The sequence below is a fragment of the Morchella sextelata genome, assembly GCF_020137385.1.
Source record: "Morchella sextelata strain SCLS chromosome Unknown scls_19, whole genome shotgun sequence".
In the NCBI taxonomy this organism is placed as follows: Eukaryota; Fungi; Ascomycota; class Pezizomycetes; order Pezizales; family Morchellaceae; genus Morchella; species Morchella sextelata.
In genome coordinates, this window is record NW_025408634.1 from 119,994 (window position 1) to 140,484 (window position 20,491).

The 20,491-nt window shown below is 48.7% G+C and overlaps 5 protein-coding genes across 5 annotated transcripts; 4 read left to right on the top strand and 1 right to left on the bottom strand.

Moving 5' to 3' along the window:
• Positions 1-1,138: 1,138 nt before the first annotated feature.
• H6S33_004945 (uncharacterized protein) lies at positions 1,139-2,490 on the top strand (the record flags this gene model as incomplete). The annotated part of the gene is made up of 4 exons (XM_044836577.1): positions 1,139-1,282; positions 1,369-1,469; positions 1,528-1,834; positions 1,906-2,490. 4 exons carry the CDS (start codon positions 1,139-1,141, stop codon positions 2,488-2,490), a joined length of 1,137 nt encoding a protein of 378 aa, XP_044690158.1.
• Positions 2,491-3,581: 1,091 nt separating this feature from the next.
• Positions 3,582-4,154, top strand: H6S33_004946 (uncharacterized protein; the record flags this gene model as incomplete). Its single annotated transcript, XM_044836588.1, has 1 exon — positions 3,582-4,154. The coding sequence occupies one exon, from the start codon at positions 3,582-3,584 to the stop codon at positions 4,152-4,154; it is 573 nt and encodes a 190-aa protein (XP_044690159.1).
• A 1,344-nt stretch (positions 4,155-5,498) lies between these two features.
• H6S33_004947 (uncharacterized protein) lies at positions 5,499-7,464 on the top strand (the record flags this gene model as incomplete). Its single annotated transcript, XM_044836599.1, has 4 exons — positions 5,499-5,646; positions 5,716-5,783; positions 5,846-6,284; positions 6,524-7,464. The coding sequence occupies 4 exons, from the start codon at positions 5,499-5,501 to the stop codon at positions 7,462-7,464; spliced, it is 1,596 nt and encodes a 531-aa protein (XP_044690160.1).
• A 3,917-nt stretch (positions 7,465-11,381) lies between these two features.
• Positions 11,382-12,666, bottom strand: H6S33_004948 (uncharacterized protein; the record flags this gene model as incomplete). Its single annotated transcript, XM_044836610.1, has 3 exons — positions 11,382-11,708; positions 11,769-12,235; positions 12,321-12,666. 3 exons carry the CDS (start codon positions 12,664-12,666, stop codon positions 11,382-11,384), a joined length of 1,140 nt encoding a protein of 379 aa, XP_044690161.1.
• Positions 12,667-18,121: 5,455 nt separating this feature from the next.
• On the top strand, positions 18,122-19,777 carry H6S33_004949 (uncharacterized protein; the record flags this gene model as incomplete). Its single annotated transcript, XM_044836621.1, has 3 exons — positions 18,122-18,496; positions 19,430-19,502; positions 19,578-19,777. 3 exons carry the CDS (start codon positions 18,122-18,124, stop codon positions 19,775-19,777), a joined length of 648 nt encoding a protein of 215 aa, XP_044690162.1.
• Between the last annotated feature and the right edge of the window lie 714 nt (positions 19,778-20,491).

The following is a 20,491-nucleotide window of genomic DNA, read 5'->3' on the forward strand; positions in this document are numbered from 1 at the left end:
GGTGCCAGTAGGGTTTGTAGAAAGGAAGGAAGAAGGATGGATGGGTTGGAGGGATGCATATGGGCACTCATGTGCGGATTAATTAATTTGGGATTAGATACATGTAATTCGGAATATCCTTATTGCAGACAGCAAGGAAGGGAAGGAAGGAAGGGAAGGAAGGAAGGAGATTTTGTTTCTCGGCCCCGCTGTTTCGTGATCTGTGCTGGGGAGCATGTCGAGCACGCGAGGATTGACCATGCCTTTCTGCATTGGGGTTACGTCCGTACATGTATTTATTTCGAGAAGGAGTTGAGGGAGTTACAGAAGGCTCCGTGGTGAGGACTCGAGACGGACTTCACCAGCTGACTGCTTCTCAACCGCTCCATACAGACCTCCCCATTCTCCAACAGAGCCCAAGACGAAATGTGACATCACCTTGCCTCTAATACTTCGCCCTATAGTACCATACATAACAGCCCCCCATGGCCCCCCCACGTACCCACAAGCCCACGCACCCTCGCTCGACTCCCTCCTTTCTCCTTCAAACCTCCACTCACCTCCTTCAAACTAGGTAAGCAATCCCCCCCTGTACCCTATGTACCTACACACAAAAACCCTCAAAAATCTCAGATCACTGATCCCCCACAAAGCCGCCCATTACAGCCAGCTATATTACCGGCCATACCATACAGCGCCAGTGTCCAGCACAAATTCCCTCAAGAGCTAGCCAGAGCGCCCAGCTGCGCCCCTCACAATTCCAATGCCGGCCCGAGGAATCCCTAGAGTAGGGGTCTGTCCCCCGTCAAATATCGACGACCCGGAATAGCTACAGGTCAAAAAAATAAAAACACAAAAAATCACCCGATATTTTCGGCTGGAATAGGGAGCCCATGGATGCCTATAACTTGCCTGCAACCCGTCCACCCACCCAGCCCACCCACAATGCTGGCTGCAGTAATCCTTCCATTCCTTTTCTGCTGCTTGTTATGGTCCACAATACCGCACGATCAGAGAAGGAGTTTCGGCATATGCGGATATCGTCTGTTTTTCATTTCGTCTGCTCGTTCCATCCGATCCCAATCCAGCTACACCAACTTGTCACGCCAAAGTAAAATCATAAAAAAAAAAGTTTTCATATAAATAAAGCATTGAAGCCATGCGGTCGCACCACCACCACCCCCGCAGATCGTTCCATGACGCAAACTGGCGCGGCATGAAGCTGCAGCAGGACCGCAAGAACAAGACCACCTGGGTGCCCTACTCGTTACGGGTCCATGGTGGCGGGATCCATCTTCCCCAGGTATGTTGTACATCGGCAACTACCCGGGCATGCGCCGACCGGGGGATTGATAACGGAGAGGTGCTGATATCGTGTGCGACGGATAGATTCTTGGAGCAGGCCTCTTTGCAGCGCTCATCTGCTACCTCTCGTCAGATGTCAACGAGAAGTATTCGCTACACACGCCAATTCTCTTCCCCGTCTGGGGGTATGTTCCCCTTGCCATTTCCCCCACCCCAATCTTTCCCATGCTAACAAAGCGACAGGTTCATCGTCGCGCTGTCAATCAGCTTCCGCATGACGTCCGCCTACTCCCGCTGGTGGGAGGGTCGCACGGAATGGGACAAGATCTCGGCTCTCACCCGCAACATCGCGCGTACAATCTGGCTGCACATCCCAACGCTCAAGACCCCCGCGGACCACGACCCGTCGGCAAAGTCAGACCTCGAGGTAAAAAAAGAGGCCATCGAGCTCTTGCACGCATTTGCTGTCGCGCTCAAGTACCATCTTCGCGGCGAGCGCGACTGGGAGCGGCTTGGGGAGCTGAAGGAGCTATTGAAGGGACTGCCAGCTGTAAGTCGCCCTACCTAGCGAGTGGGAGTAGTAGGAGAGGAAAAGTGAACTCAAGTGACGGTGAAAAACAGTACCAGCAACTCCACCTCCACCATGATACCGCAAATCACCCGATCCAGATCACGCTCCACATCTCGGCATACCTCGAGCACCTCCGGCAGACTCGCCCCGTAGACACCCAGGTCTTCACGCATCTGCTGCTGTACATGGACTCGCTCACCTCCTGCATTTCCTCGTGTGAGCGTCTCCTGCGCACGCCCATTCCTCTCGGCTACAACATCGCCATCTCGCGCGCCGTGTGGATGTTCATCCTCGTGCTGCCCAGCCAGCTCTTCCGCACGCTCGGGTGGCTGACCGTGCCGGTGACGATGGTGACGGCATATGTGCTGATGGCGCTGAGCGAGGTTGGCCTCGAGATCGAGAATCCGTGGGGAACGGGCCCGAATAATCTGGATCTTGATCGGTACTGCATGCTGCTGAGCTTCGACCTGCAGGATATCATGATGAGGCCCGCCGTGGAGTATGGGAAGTGGATTAGTGAGCCGGTGCCGATTGTGTATAATCCCGGAGTGTTAATTGGGATGGGGAGGGGGGCTTTCGGGAGTGTCGAGACCACGTATGGTGCGGTGGGAATGGGAGTCGGTGGGTTCGTGTAGTGAAGGGGGACAGATCTGGAGTGGAGTGGATGGGATGGTAGTTGATGGGATAGACGGCGTAATACTCTATAGATTATCCTAAATTGAATTAATTTCCTTTATCCCAGAACAGATTGTCGTCCGGACCTGAGGTCGGCCTGCCAGCTGTAAAGGCCCGAAATTCCAAGTCATCCTCGGCATCAGTACAGCTCTCTTCCGGGAACCTTACCGATATTGAACCATATAACGAGGCGGGAGACAGAGAAAGCAAAGCTCAAGGCAGTCTTGAATTGAGAGATAAAGACAGCGTTGTATCAAACGGCCCGATGAAAGTCATTCTTTGTGCTCTAATTCGTCATCGATCGTGGGGTCATGTCCTGCCCCCTTTGCTCTGGAGGGAGGATTTAAGGATGATGGGGAAGGCTGATGGAAGGATGGAATGGTTTCGGAGTGATGGCAATGGCAATGGCGATGGTTGTGTTTTCAAGTTGCCACAGATTATAACTAGATTTATAGGTCACAAACCTAAACGCTAACTATCCTTAATCAACTGTTTATAGCCACCCAACCTCCGCAACCTCACAAACAACTACTCTACAACGCCAACCTAATGTACATCGATACCTCGGCAGACCACAGAGGAAGAGCTCCAACAAAGATACTGCCACTCAAACAGTTCTGTTCTCCTTGTCCGGCCAGATACACATAGTACCGTGCACCGCCGTACAGGATTATACATGACTGCCACACACGCATACCACAACTGTGGACTTCTGGCGGAGAATAGGTCATCATCATCGTCTCTTCTCCCATCCAATAGTTTGATTTTGCTACAGCCATCGGAACATGCCTGAACATTCTCGGGGTTTATCTCCGAGGGTATACTTTATTTATACATGTATATAGCAGCTAGAGACCATCCTCCCCCGAGGCAGGTTGTCTTAATAATGACGCAGTACACTCTACAGTTCTTGCCACATACTTTGCATATATATTCAGCACTGCTCTCACTCTCACCCACCAGTCAGGATCCCAACTATCCAACAATCCACTCACTCACTCACTCACTCACTCACTCGCTCACTCACTCACCAGCAACCGAGTGATCAGCCATGCGCCAAGTCATCCCAAGGACGCCACCAAGCCCGGGCCCCCCCACGACACCCCCGGAGTCACCCGCACCTGCATCCGCACCCCCAACTCCCTCTATGGCACCTCCGACCCCGCAGCCAGCCACAACACCCAAGCCAACACCCTCCAAAACACCGCACACCCCCACTACCACCCCTACCACCACCCCCACCACAGCACCCAGCACACCCCACCTCCTCCTCTGGTGGATCCTCGGCCTCATCCTCTTCACCACCATCCAGTCCCGCACCACCGACACGCCCCTCCCCCACACCATAGCCTACACCACCCTCTTCTTCACCGTCTTTGGCGCCGCCGCAACGGTGGTCGTGCGCGCGGGCGGCAGGGCGACCGATGTGTTGCTGCTGCTGGCGGTCATGGTTGGGACTGTGCAGCTGTGGGCGGGGACATTGGGCGCTGGGACTGCGGGGACTGCGGGGACTGTGGGGACGGGGTTGGCGGGGGCTGAGGCGGTGGGCGAGGGGGCGGCGAGGTTTACTGCTGGGTACGCGAACCTGGCGTCCACAAACCGAGAATGTAAGAGGCGCTTCTAGGGCGGCGAGCAGAAGACAGCGGCGGGCGGGCGGGCGGCCTGTTGGATCCACTCGTGCGTCGTGCCATGGCTATTATCCAACCCAACCCAACCCAACCCAAACTAGCCCCGACCTGACTTCCTGCGCCCCCTCCTTCCCTCCTTCCCTCCCTCCCTCCCTCCCGCTCCTCCCCCGAAAGAAAAACAGGTAGTATGCACTGCCAAGAGAAAGAAAAGACACTCACCATCACCACCGCTGTAGGCTGCTGCGTCCACTGCCCGCCGCCGCCACCGCCGACTCCCACGCCCAAGACAGGCGACACGTTTGAGATGGACCCCATGTATACGATTGACCACATATTTACCGCAGACGGATTGACAGTGACCCGCATATGCCCCCGTTGACCCCCCGGGCTGTTATGGCGGCCGCTGTGACTGAGCAGAGCAGCTATCCTGGCTTCGTGGCGGACGATATTCCCATGGATGACCACCCTCACCTGGACGGAAGGATGGTTCTGGGAATAGGCTTTGCTTTCGAGTATCTATGTATTTGCATTAAGGGCGTTCGTCCTATGGCGGGGGGGTGGACACTTGTACTGCCATCTTGCCAGAGCGGAGTTTGTATTTACCTAAGCTACTACATTACACTGCACCACGTTGTATAAAGATCGTACTCGTGGCTCACGACGTTTATATTCAGGATCTCGTCTCTTCTTTTTTTGTGCATGGAGGAGGTGTGATACGAAAAGCTCATAATTCCCCGACCCCTTATGATTATTGAGATATGCACGCCGAATGCCGAATGCCAAATGCTAAATGATTATAAGCTATACACCAGATATAGATGTATCCATGACCGGACACCCGGGTGTCCAGTATAGTTCGTGAGATTCATAACTGGTTTCAGTCGAATTTACCAACACAGCTGATGTTTACTACTCTATATACGCTTTCAACTCCCCAGAGGAACCAAAGCAATGCACTGTAAACTCCATCAAGAGTGCGCGCCTAATGTCAAACATCCTCATCCCCACCATGCGCGTTGACTAAACACTCTTGGCAAATCCTAGTGCAGTCTACAAATACCCAGTCAGTCAGGCAACCACCATACCGATATTTAAAAAAAAATAACCAACACACACCTCGCCCCGCAGTTAAGTAGGGCGCATAATCCCACCACCAGGCGCCATCCGTTGAAAGCTAGAGAAAAGAAAGCCGGATGCTCTCTCACATATATTAGACCCCGCACTCGCCCGGCCACCCGTCAAAGCAATAAACAACATACCTCAAATCTTCTCTCCCCGCACCCATATACATATCTCCAATGTCCACTCCACTCATCCCCCCGCACCAATTCCGCCCCGGCATGCCCCCCTCCGCCCGCCCACTCGCAAGCCTACCAAGAAGGCCGACACCCACGACGCCCGCAGCTAACCGCCCGCCATACACACCCGCGAAATACCTCTCCACAGGCTCCTTCTTGACGCCGCAGCAGCTAGTGGACGAGTATCAAGGTTAGCCCCCCCCGAGTTCAGTGTAGAAGCAGAAACAGGCCCGTGATGGTGCTGATGGTGCGCCGGCAGAGTTCGCAAGCAGCTTGAAATACGTAGCCACCGCGCCCGAGCTGGTGTTTGAGCGTCTGGTTGCAAGCGTATGTAGCCGTTTCTGTTGCTCCCGGAGTAGTTGATGTGCACGTGTGCTGAACTGGAGTAGTTGAAGGATGCGTTTAATGCTGCGGTTGCGGTTGCGGTTGAGGTGGAGCGCCGGAAGGGTGTTCGGGAGTGGGATGATAAGGTGGTGGAGGTGAATTTGGTGGCGAAGTTGGGGAGTGTTGGTATTGGGGAGAAGGGGGAGAATGGGGTGAAGGAGGTGAATGAAGTGAAGGAGGTGAAGGAGGTGAAGGAGAAGGAAGCGAGATTGGTGCTGAAGTTGCAGAATCTTGATATCATACAGAAGGAGAAGGAGAAGGAGAAGGAGAAGCAAGCGAGACTGGTGCAGAAGTTGCAGAATCTCGATATCGTACAGGAGAAGGAGGAGAAGGAGAAGGAGAAGGTGGAGAAGGAGGAGAAGGAGAAGGAGGAGAAGGAGAAGAAGGAGAAGGAGAAGGAGAGGGAGAGGGAGAAGGAGAAGAATGCTTCAGGCGTTAAAAAAGGTTCCACCCGTCCCCCCCCCCCACCCGGGACTAGGCCCGTGAAAACCCCTCTCTATCCACCCCCCCCCTCCCCCAAAAACCCGAGCGGGCAGTCCACGAAAATGAAGAAAGAAAAACCCTTTTTGTTTCATTGACTACCTGCCACCACCAATTATACCAAGGCTTCAAGTGAAGCAGATGTTTTGGCGGCCAGGGAAGGCGTCTACTGGGTCAATGTCTAATTGTTGGTGTATATCTAGACTCAGTGGCTACAGGTACGGTGGTTAAATCCGACGCCAGTTCTACCGTAAAGCCTTCAAAGTGTAGGAATCTGTTGGTTGGAAAGTATAGCAGCACTTTAAAAGGTGTATCGACGTGCGACATTGGATCTGGCAAGCACTTCCATTTCAGCAGCTTTGAAATACCGTTGAAACTCCACGGGTCTTCGCCTGGAACGCGTCACAGAACCCCACCGATAACATTTACGAAACTGAATTTCAATACTCCCGTACAGCGCCCGAGTTTCTCAAGCACCGACCATAGCATACACGTTCCTGCCCAGACAAGCTACTCGCAGTCGCTCGAGGTAGGCATCAACTGGTTAGAAATCAGCGGCAGCGAACCAGATTTTCAGCACAGGATAGTCGATAACGGAAGTTATAATTGCCTCACCCGGAATGAATTTCGATCTACTAGGGAAATACGTGTTCATTTCATGCCCCCGTATACCGTAATACCGCACGTTGCGGTGTGGTTCTCTGATTTCACCCGCGAGGAAAACAATGGCGAGCGGCTCGAAGCAAAGGTCTATGCGACCGACGTCACTAGGACAGGTTTTATGATTAATGTTATGAAAACCAAGCCGGAACGCTTCTTGGAACCCATTATCACGTGGTTTGCTTATTCCGCAACTAGAAAGGATGTCTTCAAGGGCACGTTTAGCACCACAGCAGTCCGTCCGTGGAACAAGAAACCGCACACAGCCGATTTCGGGTACGAGAAATTCCACAGCTACGGACTCACTTCTCCGCCTCGTATTCTGATGGGGTTTGACTCGCTGGATGTCGATGCGCCGAAAGGTTCCGTAGAGGTTGAGACGGGTGTTGCGGATATAACAGAGAAGGGAATGTCGTGGCGTATCAATGCTTCTAAACCCACGGAACTGAATTCAGCTAGTGTCACTTATCTGGCGTTTGCATGAATTTAGCTCTTTCTAAAAGAGCCTAATTATTAAAGCTCTCGCTGTATCTCGACTTGTACCGTCTCAGAGATTAAGAACAGCAAGATTTTCTTTGTTGGACTGATTCAGTCACTTCTCCTTCATTGTTAGTTGGTTGTAACTACTTAGTAATTAGCAGGATTTTGTGTTTTCCAGTGTTCAAATTTTTATTTCTTATGTTAGTCACAAAATATATAGATCGAACTGTACTGTTTTTCCCTCCTCATCTCCACTCTACGTACCAACGTGTCTAGATTCATCAAGGGATATCCACATGAGTAGCCAGGATCTACCCGAAATCATGATACCGTGATTATAATCGTCCTCTCCACGTTCTCGGATAGTGAGGTGAGTGCAAATTGGACCCTTGAAAGAGTATCTTCGATCACGGATTACGAGTGATATCCTATGAAGATCTTTACCAAAACGTAGAATACGGTTAGAATATACAAAGTACTTATTGAAACATGAACAGCTTACCTTTAGTCCGTGATACTGATCAACTGGCTTTTCCGCTTTGATTAGAGATGTCTCGAGGTCGCTAAGTAGTCGGTTGCACTTCCTTTAAGCCGGGAGTGAAAAAGGGGTGTCCCGATTCTTGATCAGTTACACGGAACCTACACGTAGGTATCCCTATGCAATATGAATGCGTGGGCCATACATGAGTAGGTGTAGGTGCATGTGTAGCGGAAGGACATTGTGTTACGATCCTGTCTGTATCTTTAGTAAGCTATGGCCTCTAGATCACCCCCGGGCCCCTCTTTTGCGGAGAATTGAACTTACACACTCTTATTTCTATACGACCATAAATGTCTCTAGATAACTTGTAGTCTGGAGATATCTTAAGGCCAATGGTATGTGAGGTCGAAACCAGAGCTATACTAGTTAACCAAAGTAGATATCCGCTAGGTTATGGCATCTTATCTCATGAACATGCCGAGTACTGGATACACGGCTCGACTTGCATTAGTCGTAGAATATCAGAAATATACGAGAATTGGCTTGAGGCAAGATGCTGTATGTAGGCGTGGTGAACGAAAATTTAGGAATATAAAGACTGCATGAACGTACACACGTACACTCATGTAACTTGATGAATCCATCAATCAGTTGAACACAAGTTTTACAATGACGTGGCAAGCTTCTGCCCAATGTTTATGTGCCACAATCAACCAATTGACGCTAGTCATCGACTAGTATACGTATACTTGGTCTCGACACCCTCGGCGCCAGTAACCAAATCCCTCTTGTCACCACCAAGGTCATCACCTAAAGCACCTTTATCTTCTCCCGCTATTCTCTCTCCGCCCACGTTTCTCCTACACATCGTCCCCGCTCGCTACTCCCGTATGTCCTTCTTTCTACGTTCATTGCTGATTACCAATGTTCTCAACTCCACCTAGCTCTACCCATCTCGGAGACATGAGTTGAATCTCGAAAAATTAACACCCTAAGATGTACGCTCCTGACACGAGACTCAAAATCAGGGCTGAGGCATTATTACCAAGGTGAAGTTCGTTCCTTCCAGGATAGAAGTACCTGCCGGTGCTTGAATGAGGAAATTGTTCTCTCCTAATACAGAAGCAGTGAGGCCTCCTTTCCATTTATTTTTGTGCGGGATGACCCTTCTAGCTAGTTTCTAAGCTGACAGAAATTTGATGAAACTGTAGGTGCAGAATATTTAAAATATAAAGACAGGAATAAAGTGCAGAGGCACAAACAAAAATCCCGAGCCTGTTAAATCACTCAACCGATTTATATCCAGACAACATTCCCGACACTTCAGAGAGCACTCGGCTTGGATTGGAGCTGTTCTTAGAGAAATATTTGCATAGGTAACGGACTCTTATTCTAAATATATTCAACAATTGTTCGAATCTGACAGATCTCCCGAGTGATAGGCCATGATTGCATCACGCACAAAGACCTCGTTATCTTATATTTTCTCATGATAAATTGATTTCGAAGCGGATATCACTCCCCGGAATATAATGATCATGTTCTAAGCTCAGTGTCTTCCGGCATTTATCATCATGTGGGGGTAGGGAAACATTCCTGGAAGGTGTCAACGACAGCAAATACCGATGCTAACAACATACGAGAGGTTTCTTAAGCGGATAGGGGCATGTTCACCGAAAATTTGTACAGCATCCCAAAGTGCGTTCGGTCATTTGCTATAGGAATCTTCAAACGCATATGGAAAAAGTCAATGCTGTTCGACCCCATGCTCCACCTTTTATACTAAATACGTTTATCGCAGCCCCGCAGACCGAATGGTTTATCATTCCAGTGTCACACCCGGGGTAGATAAAAGTGCAAGTGTCGCAAATTCAGGGCAGTGTTTCTATTTGCGGGTATGCGGTGTGCTGCAGCACCTGACTGGGGGAGAGAGGTAACTTACATGTAAGAAATATGCAGGTACGCATATCCTAGGCGTGTTCAAATGTGCACTTCTTTGAGTGCTTAGCTCCAGGACACCCAGCCCACTCGAGTTTCAATTTAGGTTGATTACTGTGGAGCTGCGGACAATATGACATCTATATTCCTACCACCACCGAGACGTCTAATCTCATGTCATAGTTAGGAATTGCATGCCTTATCATAAGGCACGTTCTTCCATCGAATTTTGCCAAAGACGCAAAACAGCACTTTGCCGCAGGATTCACACCCATGAACAGTTGACATCACGCGATGTCACGCGATCCCTTGCAACGTTCAAAGTCTCAGCAACCGAGAAATCTACCATGTACCAAGAACTCGGGATATCTTCAGCCTGGCGAAGGTATCACATCTCAATAAGACACGATTGCCAATCCTTCTGGAAGCACATTCAGTCGTCTCGGCTTGGCTTAGCTCCCACTCGTTTCAGGTTCGCGCCGAATCCAGCGCTGCTGGAGGCGATCAAATCAACGAGGATATACCATGCTTACCTATTGGGCCTGGAAATTTTGATATTCATTACCCATGCCCCTGTCGATCTTGGATGGAGAATAATTAGTCTAATGGGCACGGTGACTTCACGGTATTAACATTTCGGATATGAAGCCTTGTCGGAAATATACAATTATTTATTTCTGTGCTGTGCCCGGGAGTGTGAGTAGGTAGGTAGGTGGGTGGGTGGGCGTAAGAATCGCGCGCGTTTACTCTAAAAACAGTCCCCAATTCATAACGGCCAGCCTCAGGTATATGGGTAATTCAATCAGACGATATATTGATTGCTAGAGTAATATTACAGGCTCGAGTACGGTGTGCACAATATATCACTCGTCTTAAGCTTCCGGATCTCAAAGCTTACTGCCACGCTAATCTAGAATCGTGTATTAGTACAACACCGGCCAAGATTGTACTTTCCTGTAAAGTACTGACTTTCCGGTCTAACTCTACACAATCACCCCACAGAAGCTCAAAATCACCAAACTCTGTAATCCCGCCGCAATCGTGCAGCGGGGTGGAACGAGATTCGCTTAGTCCACCGTAGATATCAAGTAAGGCGTGGAAGGCAGGAATGCGGCTCAGTAAAACATCGAAAGCTTAAACCTCATGTACTTTATCTATCTACATTGAATTGAAGGGTAAAAAAAGATCCGCCCACAAGATAGCAGAAAATCATTTACTTTTGTTTTCCTAGATGTAGAGAGAAGAGAAACATCGAGCAGCGACAGATAGATAGATCAAGCAAGCAGCCTCGTGAAAAGCGCGTTTGGACAAGTATTGATTCTAACGCGCGCCTCAAACATTCCAAAACAGACAGCGATAAACAAACAAAATGCAATCGAAAAGATTCGTGGTAAATCAGTCAAAAAACAGAAAATAAACAAAAAATGAACCCAAAAATGACTCCTTAAAAAAAAAAACGCCAAACAAATAAAACCACCACCAAAAGCACTCGCCACTGCCGCCTAATTCCACGTAGCAGCACTCGCGCCAGGTATCGCAATGAACGCCGTGGACTCCTCCGCCAGCTTCCCGGTCACCGGATCCCTCTCAATCAACTGAACATCGCCGCTCGCGGGGTTCGCGACCGTAACATAGTCCTTTCCGCCCAGCGTCACAAACGAGAAATGTCTCGGGTTAAGCCCACCCGCGGGAGTAAGGCCGACGAATTCGAGGGTGCCATCGGTTTTAATGTTCCATTGCGCGAGCGAGTCGCTGCCATTGCCGGAGGAGCCGACGTTGGGAAAGGAGCGGTCGATGCGGTTGGAGACGTAGAGGAATTTGTTGTCGGACTGTGCGGGCGGTTGTTAGTCTACGTGTGGGGTGAATATGGGGGTTGGGGAAGTGCTTACAGAGATTGCGATTTCGCCAGCGGCAGGTCCGCCAGTGACGACGGGGACCTTGTCCTTAGAGCCAAAGGTGCTGTAGGTGGTGATCGGTGTCATGGTCAATGTACCGGTTCCATAGGTGAGCGAGTACGCCGTGATCTCGTTGTTGAGCTCCGCAACCACAAAGAAGTGGGTAGCCTTCTGGCCGTCCTTGTTGGGCCAGAAGGCGCCGTGGCGGGGACCACTTCCCACGGTGGCTGCAACGTCGGGGAGGGGCGTCATATTGTTGGTGTAGCTAGAGCCGGCGATGAAGTAGACATGAAGGACATCGCCGCCGAGATCGGGGATCACGGCAAAGGCGCCGGTGGGGTCGATGAATACTCCGTGGGGGTGGGACTCGCCCTGACGGTCAGCGACGATGGAGCTCACGTCGTAGGTGAACTGCTGGTTCTTCTGGAGTACCCCGTCGTTGGTCACGAAGGAGTTGATTCCTTGGCCGCCGCTGGAGAGACGTTAGTATGGACGGAATGGGGCCGGGAAGGGGGAAGGGAGCATACTATGCGGCAGTAATGAGACCCTTCTTGTTCTTTGTCACTGCAATGTGAACTGGGCCTGGGAGTCCAGCCGATTGACTGATCTTTGTAAATGTCCCATTCTCAACGGTGTATGAGGTGATGGCTCCTGGCGTGGTTCCGCCGGACTCAGAAACGGAGTACATGATATCACCGTCAAATGTCTGCCATGTGGGCGAAGGGAAGGAATCGTTTGTGGCAGAGATGGGCTGGAACGAGGTGCCATCGAAGGCGTATGAGAGGATCTGAGCTACACCGGTACCGACGTAGAGGGTTTTGCCCATCACCGATGAGCCAAAGAGCAGTGCGCACATGGCTTGAGAGATTGCGGCGGGAGTTGAGTATTTCATGATTGTTACTGTTGTGAGTGTTGTTAGTTGTGGTTGATGTGAATGCGCACGGTATATTGGGGAGGGAGGCTTTATGTATTTAAATCTGATGGCTGAGGGACGAATAAAAGAGAAACGGTGTTTATAAGTAACATAAGGAAAGGGCTGGTGTCTTTAAACACATTCAGTGTACCGGTACCTGCAGGGACCCACCCACCATCTTTAAAATAGTTCATTCCCCCAGAGCTTTTGTGTTTTTGAATGAGACAGGAGGTGTGGTAGCAAAAGGCCAAAGCCGTAAGAACCAATAGCAGGTAGCCGCCACGTTTGTAGCGCTGAGGTGGCCTGAATGGCTTGCATACTACGGCCATACTATAGGCTAGGAAATGCTGTCTCTGTTCTGCTGTTTCAACTTTTGGGGGAGTCATGGTGGAGGGATGGAAGTGAATAGACCTGACGCAGTAGGTACTGTAGTCTGCTCTACTACCTATCTCCATCAATTGTGAAGCCTATGTACCCTGCCCAGCCGACAATAGGCGGGGTCGCCCAATGTCAACGTTAACGCGACTTCTTCTCTTCTGCTCTAGAGTAGCAAACAGGGGTACGGACCGTGCAGGCCGTTTGGGAGAAAGAATACTACCTATTTTAGCCACCGGAAGTTACCAGCTATCAACGGACTGTGGGGCCTGGTTCTGGCTCTTTACCCGACAGTAGATTTTTCCCCGCAGAAACAGTAGGCCCGGGATCACTGGCACTGCCTGTACTCGGCACCCAGGGGAGCAATCTGCTAACGGGGAAGAGAGTTTAGAGTAAGGGCGATGTTTGTACTCTACCTGATGCTGTAAAGAGCATGCGCAAATAATTTGACCAGCTGTAAGTACTATCGGCAAGCTAGCTCGCATCTGCGTGGGTTGTGTCTTAGACTGCGGGAGCTAGTGTGCGCCACATTTGCGGCTGAACATGAGGTTTATGTGATCGACACTCAAATCTCCCTTCTCGTCAATGATCCCCAAAGCTTAAATCCCCGAACCCTAACCCCGCATTATCTGAAGGGTCTATGTACGGTCTGGTGCATTCAATAAAAAAAAAAAAACCAAAGCGATAAAAATAGCTTTCGTCTTAATGTTTCAGGGCCTCAGGTTCAGTGCGTTGGCGGTACCATCACATCATAGATAATGATCAGTAGCCGGTATGTATCTGGTACAAGTGACTTATCTCACTGTGGCTGGTTGGTAAGGTATGTCGTGCTTGCACTTGCTTATTCGACGGAATATCGTCAGCCTCACAAGACAGCCAATTAACCCACCAGAAGAGGAGTACCTATTTGCGGACAGGGTACATACATACATCGAGCACAGAGATACTTGAAATTGAGGTAAGCCTTTTAATATTCTCTCAGTCTAAGCGCACCCACAACTGATCATGAGGTAGAGATTATCAATCTTGGTTTCGGTCTAACGGGAACCGTGAAATGCAGACTAGGTACATGTACTCTATGTACTCTAGAGTAGAGTACGAGTATGCGGTGTGATTATGAGAGTGCTCTACTAGTATTTCGCTGACGTTTTTGAACTGGGCCATTATTGCATACACCCAAAATCATGAGCTTGGCGTATTTTTGTATGGCATGCAATATCAGTCGCGTCCACAAACGTCAGAGAGATACGAGTAGAGTAGACAGGCGCATGCAAAGTGACTGAGATTGTCTTACTCAGGGATTAACTCCACAGATCGATTCCAGTCAGGTAGTTTGATAATTATAAGCGAATTCATGATTGCTCTAGACATACATACATGACTCGAAGAGAACATCGATTTCGGTATTCATAATCAGCCTCGATCACAGCCGCTGGTTCTGCAATGGTCTGCATATCTGGGGCGCTCTCTTAACTTTCTATCGAAAGTAGCAACTCTTTCTGCCTTGGCCCTTGCCCCCCAGTGCTTTTATCACAAAGTTCCCGTAGAATTAATCTCCTTAGAGATAAATTTTATAGGTGTAGAGAGAATACGTATGCGCCGGGAAACCAATCTTTAGTCCCCGCTTATAATTGAACCAAAAATTGAAGTTTGGATATCAATATTCATGCACCAGATAATCTCGCGGTTTATGTGATACAGCCTTATGCAAGACCAGAAAGTCATTCCCATAATATCGGTGAAGAATTTAAACCCTGGGGGGATACTTATCACAACGTATGTAGTACCTGAGCTAGATGCTGCCCCAGCGCGCGCGGCGACGGCGGCTTTGCCGAAAGTTTATAAGTAAAAAGACAGGTCACACCGCTTCCGGTAAAATGGCTCCGCGGAAGTTACATAGTTTATATAGTAAATAAAGTTTACTTCGAAGTTCTTAAGGATCAGGGGACCAATTGACGGCAAAAACTTCAATTTTGCGGAGAATATGATCAGCCATACTTCCAACGCTGAGCAAGATTTGACCGATATCTTATTGACCGGTTTATTCAAGAGAATCTTTCAATCTAGCTCTCCAAAGTACTACTTCCGGAGATAATTTCATTCGGGAATGACTAGATCCATAGAATTGTGTTTTGTGGCAGTGAGACGTTTTTTCACCGTGGCTGAGCTAGACCTATGGACCTCCACTTTCAGCGGAAACTCTGGCAAACAAGCGCTTGTAAGTAGCTATGTAATTAAATGTATTCCAAGAAACGGATAGTGTGTCCATACTTACCAGCACGATAGCGCAATAGCCCCCATGGCCATATGCAATACCGTTGTGTAAGGATGTACAACAGTTGGTACAACAATACTAGGTTTTGACTCGGTAACGGACCGATTTCCACATACAATGGGGTACCATGTTGCTAGCCCATCGTCGAGTACACCAGGGACCGGGGGTAATGATCAGTAATCTACTATTTCCCCAGCCCGTGAATCAAACCGGGTCAATTATTTTGTGGCTCAACAATACTAAAATACCCCACCTCGCCCGTCATGAAGGGTGAACCCGAATGGCCGAAACCATAATGCGGAGTTCTCCCCGGTTTTCATAGAGAAAACGAAAGGCTAAACATGTTGTCGACGCCAGACATACATGTCCCTTCATCTTGATACTGCGGGCAGCTAGCTAGACTCTCGTAGCCTACGTACCACCGGATACCTAGCTCTTTCTGTCAATTTTTCCATGTCCTGAACAGCTTTGTCAGTTCTTATAATTTTCCTCAGCCGCGTGCGCTACTGTGGAACACTAGAAACAGCATTTATCCCCACACTCGCCGCATAACCGTCACCAATTCCACCCCGCACCCGGGGAACGTCGGCCGGCTCGGAAAAAAATGTAACTCTGCACCTGCATACTTTCCACTGATATTAGCACCCGCACGCTATGCCCTAGAAAATACTCAGACTTTGGTGGGATCCCCACAGCGTTTAAAGTAGAGTCGGCATATACCTAATCCCGGATAAAATACCCTCCCCATCAAAGCTTGAGCAAATCCATGCTCGGACTGATACCCCGACCATCCCGTACCAGGTTCCAAGAGCTACTGGTAGTCCTTCTTCGCTTGCTCGGGATAAGCCACCCGAACGCCCTAGTTACCCCACCACCAGTGCACTACTGGAGATTTTTATCCCTGAAAACAGGAAAATGGTGATCAGCGGGCTTGCGGAGAATTCTTTTCGTCTTTCCCCTGGGTTGGGTGAAAAGGGGAGGTGTTACACGTGATCGGCGTCTTTAATTGCCTTGTTTCTAGAGTGAGAGTCGGGATTCGAGGCCGTGGGTACGAAGGGCCTCCGAACCGGCGGTTTGCCCCCTTGGCCGGACGTGGGTTCGGGAAGGTGGTTGTGTTTCGTGTATGTGACCCATGAGCATGATTGAGATGATTGTTTCGGTTTGGCTATCCGCCAGGGAATGCAGACTCAATTGATAAAACATTAAATAAATGAAGGGTGGCATCATATCAAGTACTACAGGAGTAGATAATTTACTTGCAGATGTGAGTATGAGAGTCATCGTATATCACTCGTAGTGACTCTGCTCTTGAAAATGGTTCTTCTAATTCGCTCAACTCTGCGGACAATAGGCGAGTCGCTCAGGTAGTGAGTGACTCATAAAAAAGGGCCATGGGTTGTTTTTCTGTTGGTCCCTTTTTGCGGTTTCCTCTCGGTTTGGCGGGCCTGCGGATGTAGCTTGCTTGGTTGATCAAGCTCTGGCAATAAAGACAGCGGTGACGACGATGATCATGATGATTAACGAGGAGATGGAAAGGGAAGAGGAGAGAGATCCGGGGTTGAAATATGGCAAGCCTTAGGACAGACAGCTCTAAGAAACGGTAAAAGTGAGACGTATCTCTGGGGCGATGTCATAATGTGTGTCAACTTGGTCTGGGCTGGATGACAAATAAGCTTTTCTTGGCCATGGCTTGCAGCGCCGGGCTCTAACGTTCCAGACTACATGTAGCAAGATAAGCATAAATCAACATACACACATGTACATACACTACATGTAATATCCCTTCGTCTATCAAAAAATTAATGTGCCCACCCTAAAGTTGGTGCCAAGAGAGTGGCTTTAATTGCTCACAGATCTCTTTATCTTTCTTGTCAATCAATTAATTGATCGTTCACCAAAACTACTACCCTCTCTTATAGGGTGGTCAGAATCGAAAGATCTGACGAAAGGATAGTATACGGTTCGCATCAAGGTCGGATATTTTATCTGTGTTGTGTGATTGCAATCATAGACTATCACTCGTTCAGAACAGCCACCGCTGGGCATGGGAAATATATAAATATCGCAGCTCAACCCACTGGGTCCGGGACACCTAGCTCAGAGACCTCGTCATTTCTTTCGAGATCCCTACACGACTGCAAAGTTCTACTAGAAATGTCGCTTAAAATATTCATTATCTGATGTGATATAGGTGGTAGTTACTATGGCGCATGGGAACTAGAGGACACGGTCACACTGGACAAGTTAATTGATTGATTGATAGACACCTTCCCGGGCCACTCGAACACCCCCCTCACTCGAACAGTTTATGTAATCTTGTCTGTGATTGGTTGAATGTGAGACACTTATGTCATTAGTTGCATATTCCAAGGAAATCAGTTGTACCCGGCTGATGTAGAGTGTAGCCGTTGAACCCGCTTCCAAATGATTACTTTCTCCAACAAACCTGTTGAGCCCGCCTTTCAGATAGTTACGATCTTTGAGGTAGAATGGTCACCAGTGATGATACTCTCCGCAGGGAAGCTCAGCTAGCTGAAGCAGCCCGAGTCTACAAAACCAAACCAGAGTACAGTTCAATAAGAAAGACAGCAGCGTGTTTTGATTTAGTCAAGCCAACGACACTACTTGACCGGATTAACAAGGGAAGGAGTAAAATCCGGAATATTGAGCATAGGCAGCACCTATCAGGTACACTATCGGGGTTATATTTGTGTTGATTAGACTGTATTTATTGATTAGTTTACAGATAATGAAGCCAAATACCTGTTTCAAATTTGCGATCGCATGTCAGAACATAATTTCTCGGTTACGGTCCCAATGTTCACCGAATATGCAAATGGGATTTTAAGACAAAAAATCAACAAACAGGAGGCTGCGGACGAGCAAACAATCAAGGTTGGGAAGAATTGGGTGGGGGAACATTTTCAACGATGGAAAGACACATATGAGACTGTGCGTTCTAAGCGTCTCCACCACGCTCGGGCACAAGCCAACATCGACCACCATTTCTATAACGATTACTTTGAAAAGTTGAGGACAGTCCTTACCGAATACAATATCCAAGGTCGGGACATTTACAAGCTAGATGAGAAAAGCTTTCGCCTTGGAGAAGCAGCTCTATGTACAGTTATCGTCAAGAAAGGACACCCGGAACAAGCAGTTAGCGGAAGATGGGTCAAAAGAGATGGTTACGGTTCTCGAATGCATATCAACGGACGACTGGGTTGCAAAGCCATTAATTATTTATAAGGGTAAAGGTTATAATTATGGTTGGTCAGTAAAAGATGGGTATTTATATGGTTATTCGGAGTCAGGTTGGATAGATACACACCTCTATTCAGCGTGGATAAAAACAGTTTTTGACCCTACGACATCAACAAGGTTTGTCTCAAGTCGATTGCCATATATTTGGATTTCATACTAATGATGGTAGAGCTAATGGCCGGTGGAGACTGTTGCTGGTCGATAGTCTAGCTGCACATATGAATTTTGATACAGTCGAGTATTGTTGGGAACACAAAATCATTGTTTTATGTTTACCTTCTCATGCAACACATTTGTTACAGCCCCTCGAGGTCGGTGTCTTCCGCCATTACCAACATTGGTATGGGATGGAGGTGGCTGCAAATTCATGGCATGGAAAAACTGGTATCGGGAAGCACAATTTTATGGAGTTCCTGGAGCCAGCCCGTCAAAAAACCTTCCAAAATGGCACTATATGCAGCAGAGCTTTCAAATCAGTAGGAGCGTGGCCTTTCAACCCAGATGCAGCAAAGCGGCGTATACCAGAGCCATGTCCCCCTTCTTGGACCCCACCGGCATGGGTAATGCCATTAGAAGATTCCTATCGAGAGGCTTTATCACATCTTGAATCATATGAGAGGGAGCAGTCTCGGCATTCTGATGTACCTTCCCGGAATGGGCGCGTCTCAATTCAGCCATGTTGCGCGAATCCTTGAACCAACTCCATCATGAAGTTGAGCGGCAGCGGGCAGAAATATCATTTCTTACCTATGAGAAGGATAAGACTCAGAGAGGTACTCAGTCCCTTTCCCATTACCTATTAAACGACATATATTAACAACTTATTAGAACTTCAACGCATCTGCAACACAAAGCCAAATAGAAAAAGAGTTTTTACTGAAAGTAGATTATGTACAGGAGAGTATATAAAAGAACAGAAGAGAAAGCGGGATGAACGGGATAGAGGGGAACTCCCTAATGTAAATAAACCTGACAGAAGGTCGAGAGGTTATGGGGGAGGCCAAGGTCTTAGAGAAAGTCGTAGTGCGAACAGAGGTCGGTCTACAACCTCCAGACCTCGTGAACCTTTTGAAGAATTGGAATTGGGGCACTTCAACGAGTGGCCCAACTACCCTGAAGGTGTACCGGGTCTGGAGGTTGATGGGACGCAGGTTGAAAGTCCATAACGGGTTGTAGAATTCTGAGCAGCGGGCCTGTACCATCTGTTAGCAAAAAGTACTTTGAGTGTAGATCGATACCAAACCAAGAACTCTTTCCCAATCAGAAGCCATAGGAACCCGGCAAATTGTGGCGAATCAGGATCTGTTCGAGTGAGGGGGGTGTTCGAGTGGCCCGGGAAGGCGTCTAATTAATACTCGCATGCAACCCGAAGGTTACGGCGGTACACTGGACAAGTTCATAGGGGGGCAATAAGACACGGGTTACAATGGCGCTAGTCACAAGTTATAAATTCAATCGCCAGCTTCATTGATCAGTATTCCAGTGTTTCTCTACCCGTTCTAAATTGTGATTCTCGTCCGGTAGTCGGCTAACCCTCTATTCCACAAAACAGGCTGCCAAAGAGGTTGCGACGCCACAATCGACTCAAGTGCTCGCCATCTATGAAAGTTGTAATGTCCTCCACACCCCATGATTTTTGCTGTAGTTCAAGACGAATACAAAAGCAGTGCTTATTGATAAGAAGACTTTAACCCCATTCTTGAATCACGCCATCTTCTTTCGTAGTTTCGTCCGATGGGATCTTCACACACTCGCAAACGACACATTTCTGTTCACCTCGGGGGAGGTCCTCTTCGACAAGCGATAAGCCTCGATAAGAGCTAGGACAATAGTCACACCAATTTGACAGAATCCCAAGAGTTTTATCATCTTCTAGAATGAAAACTGGGG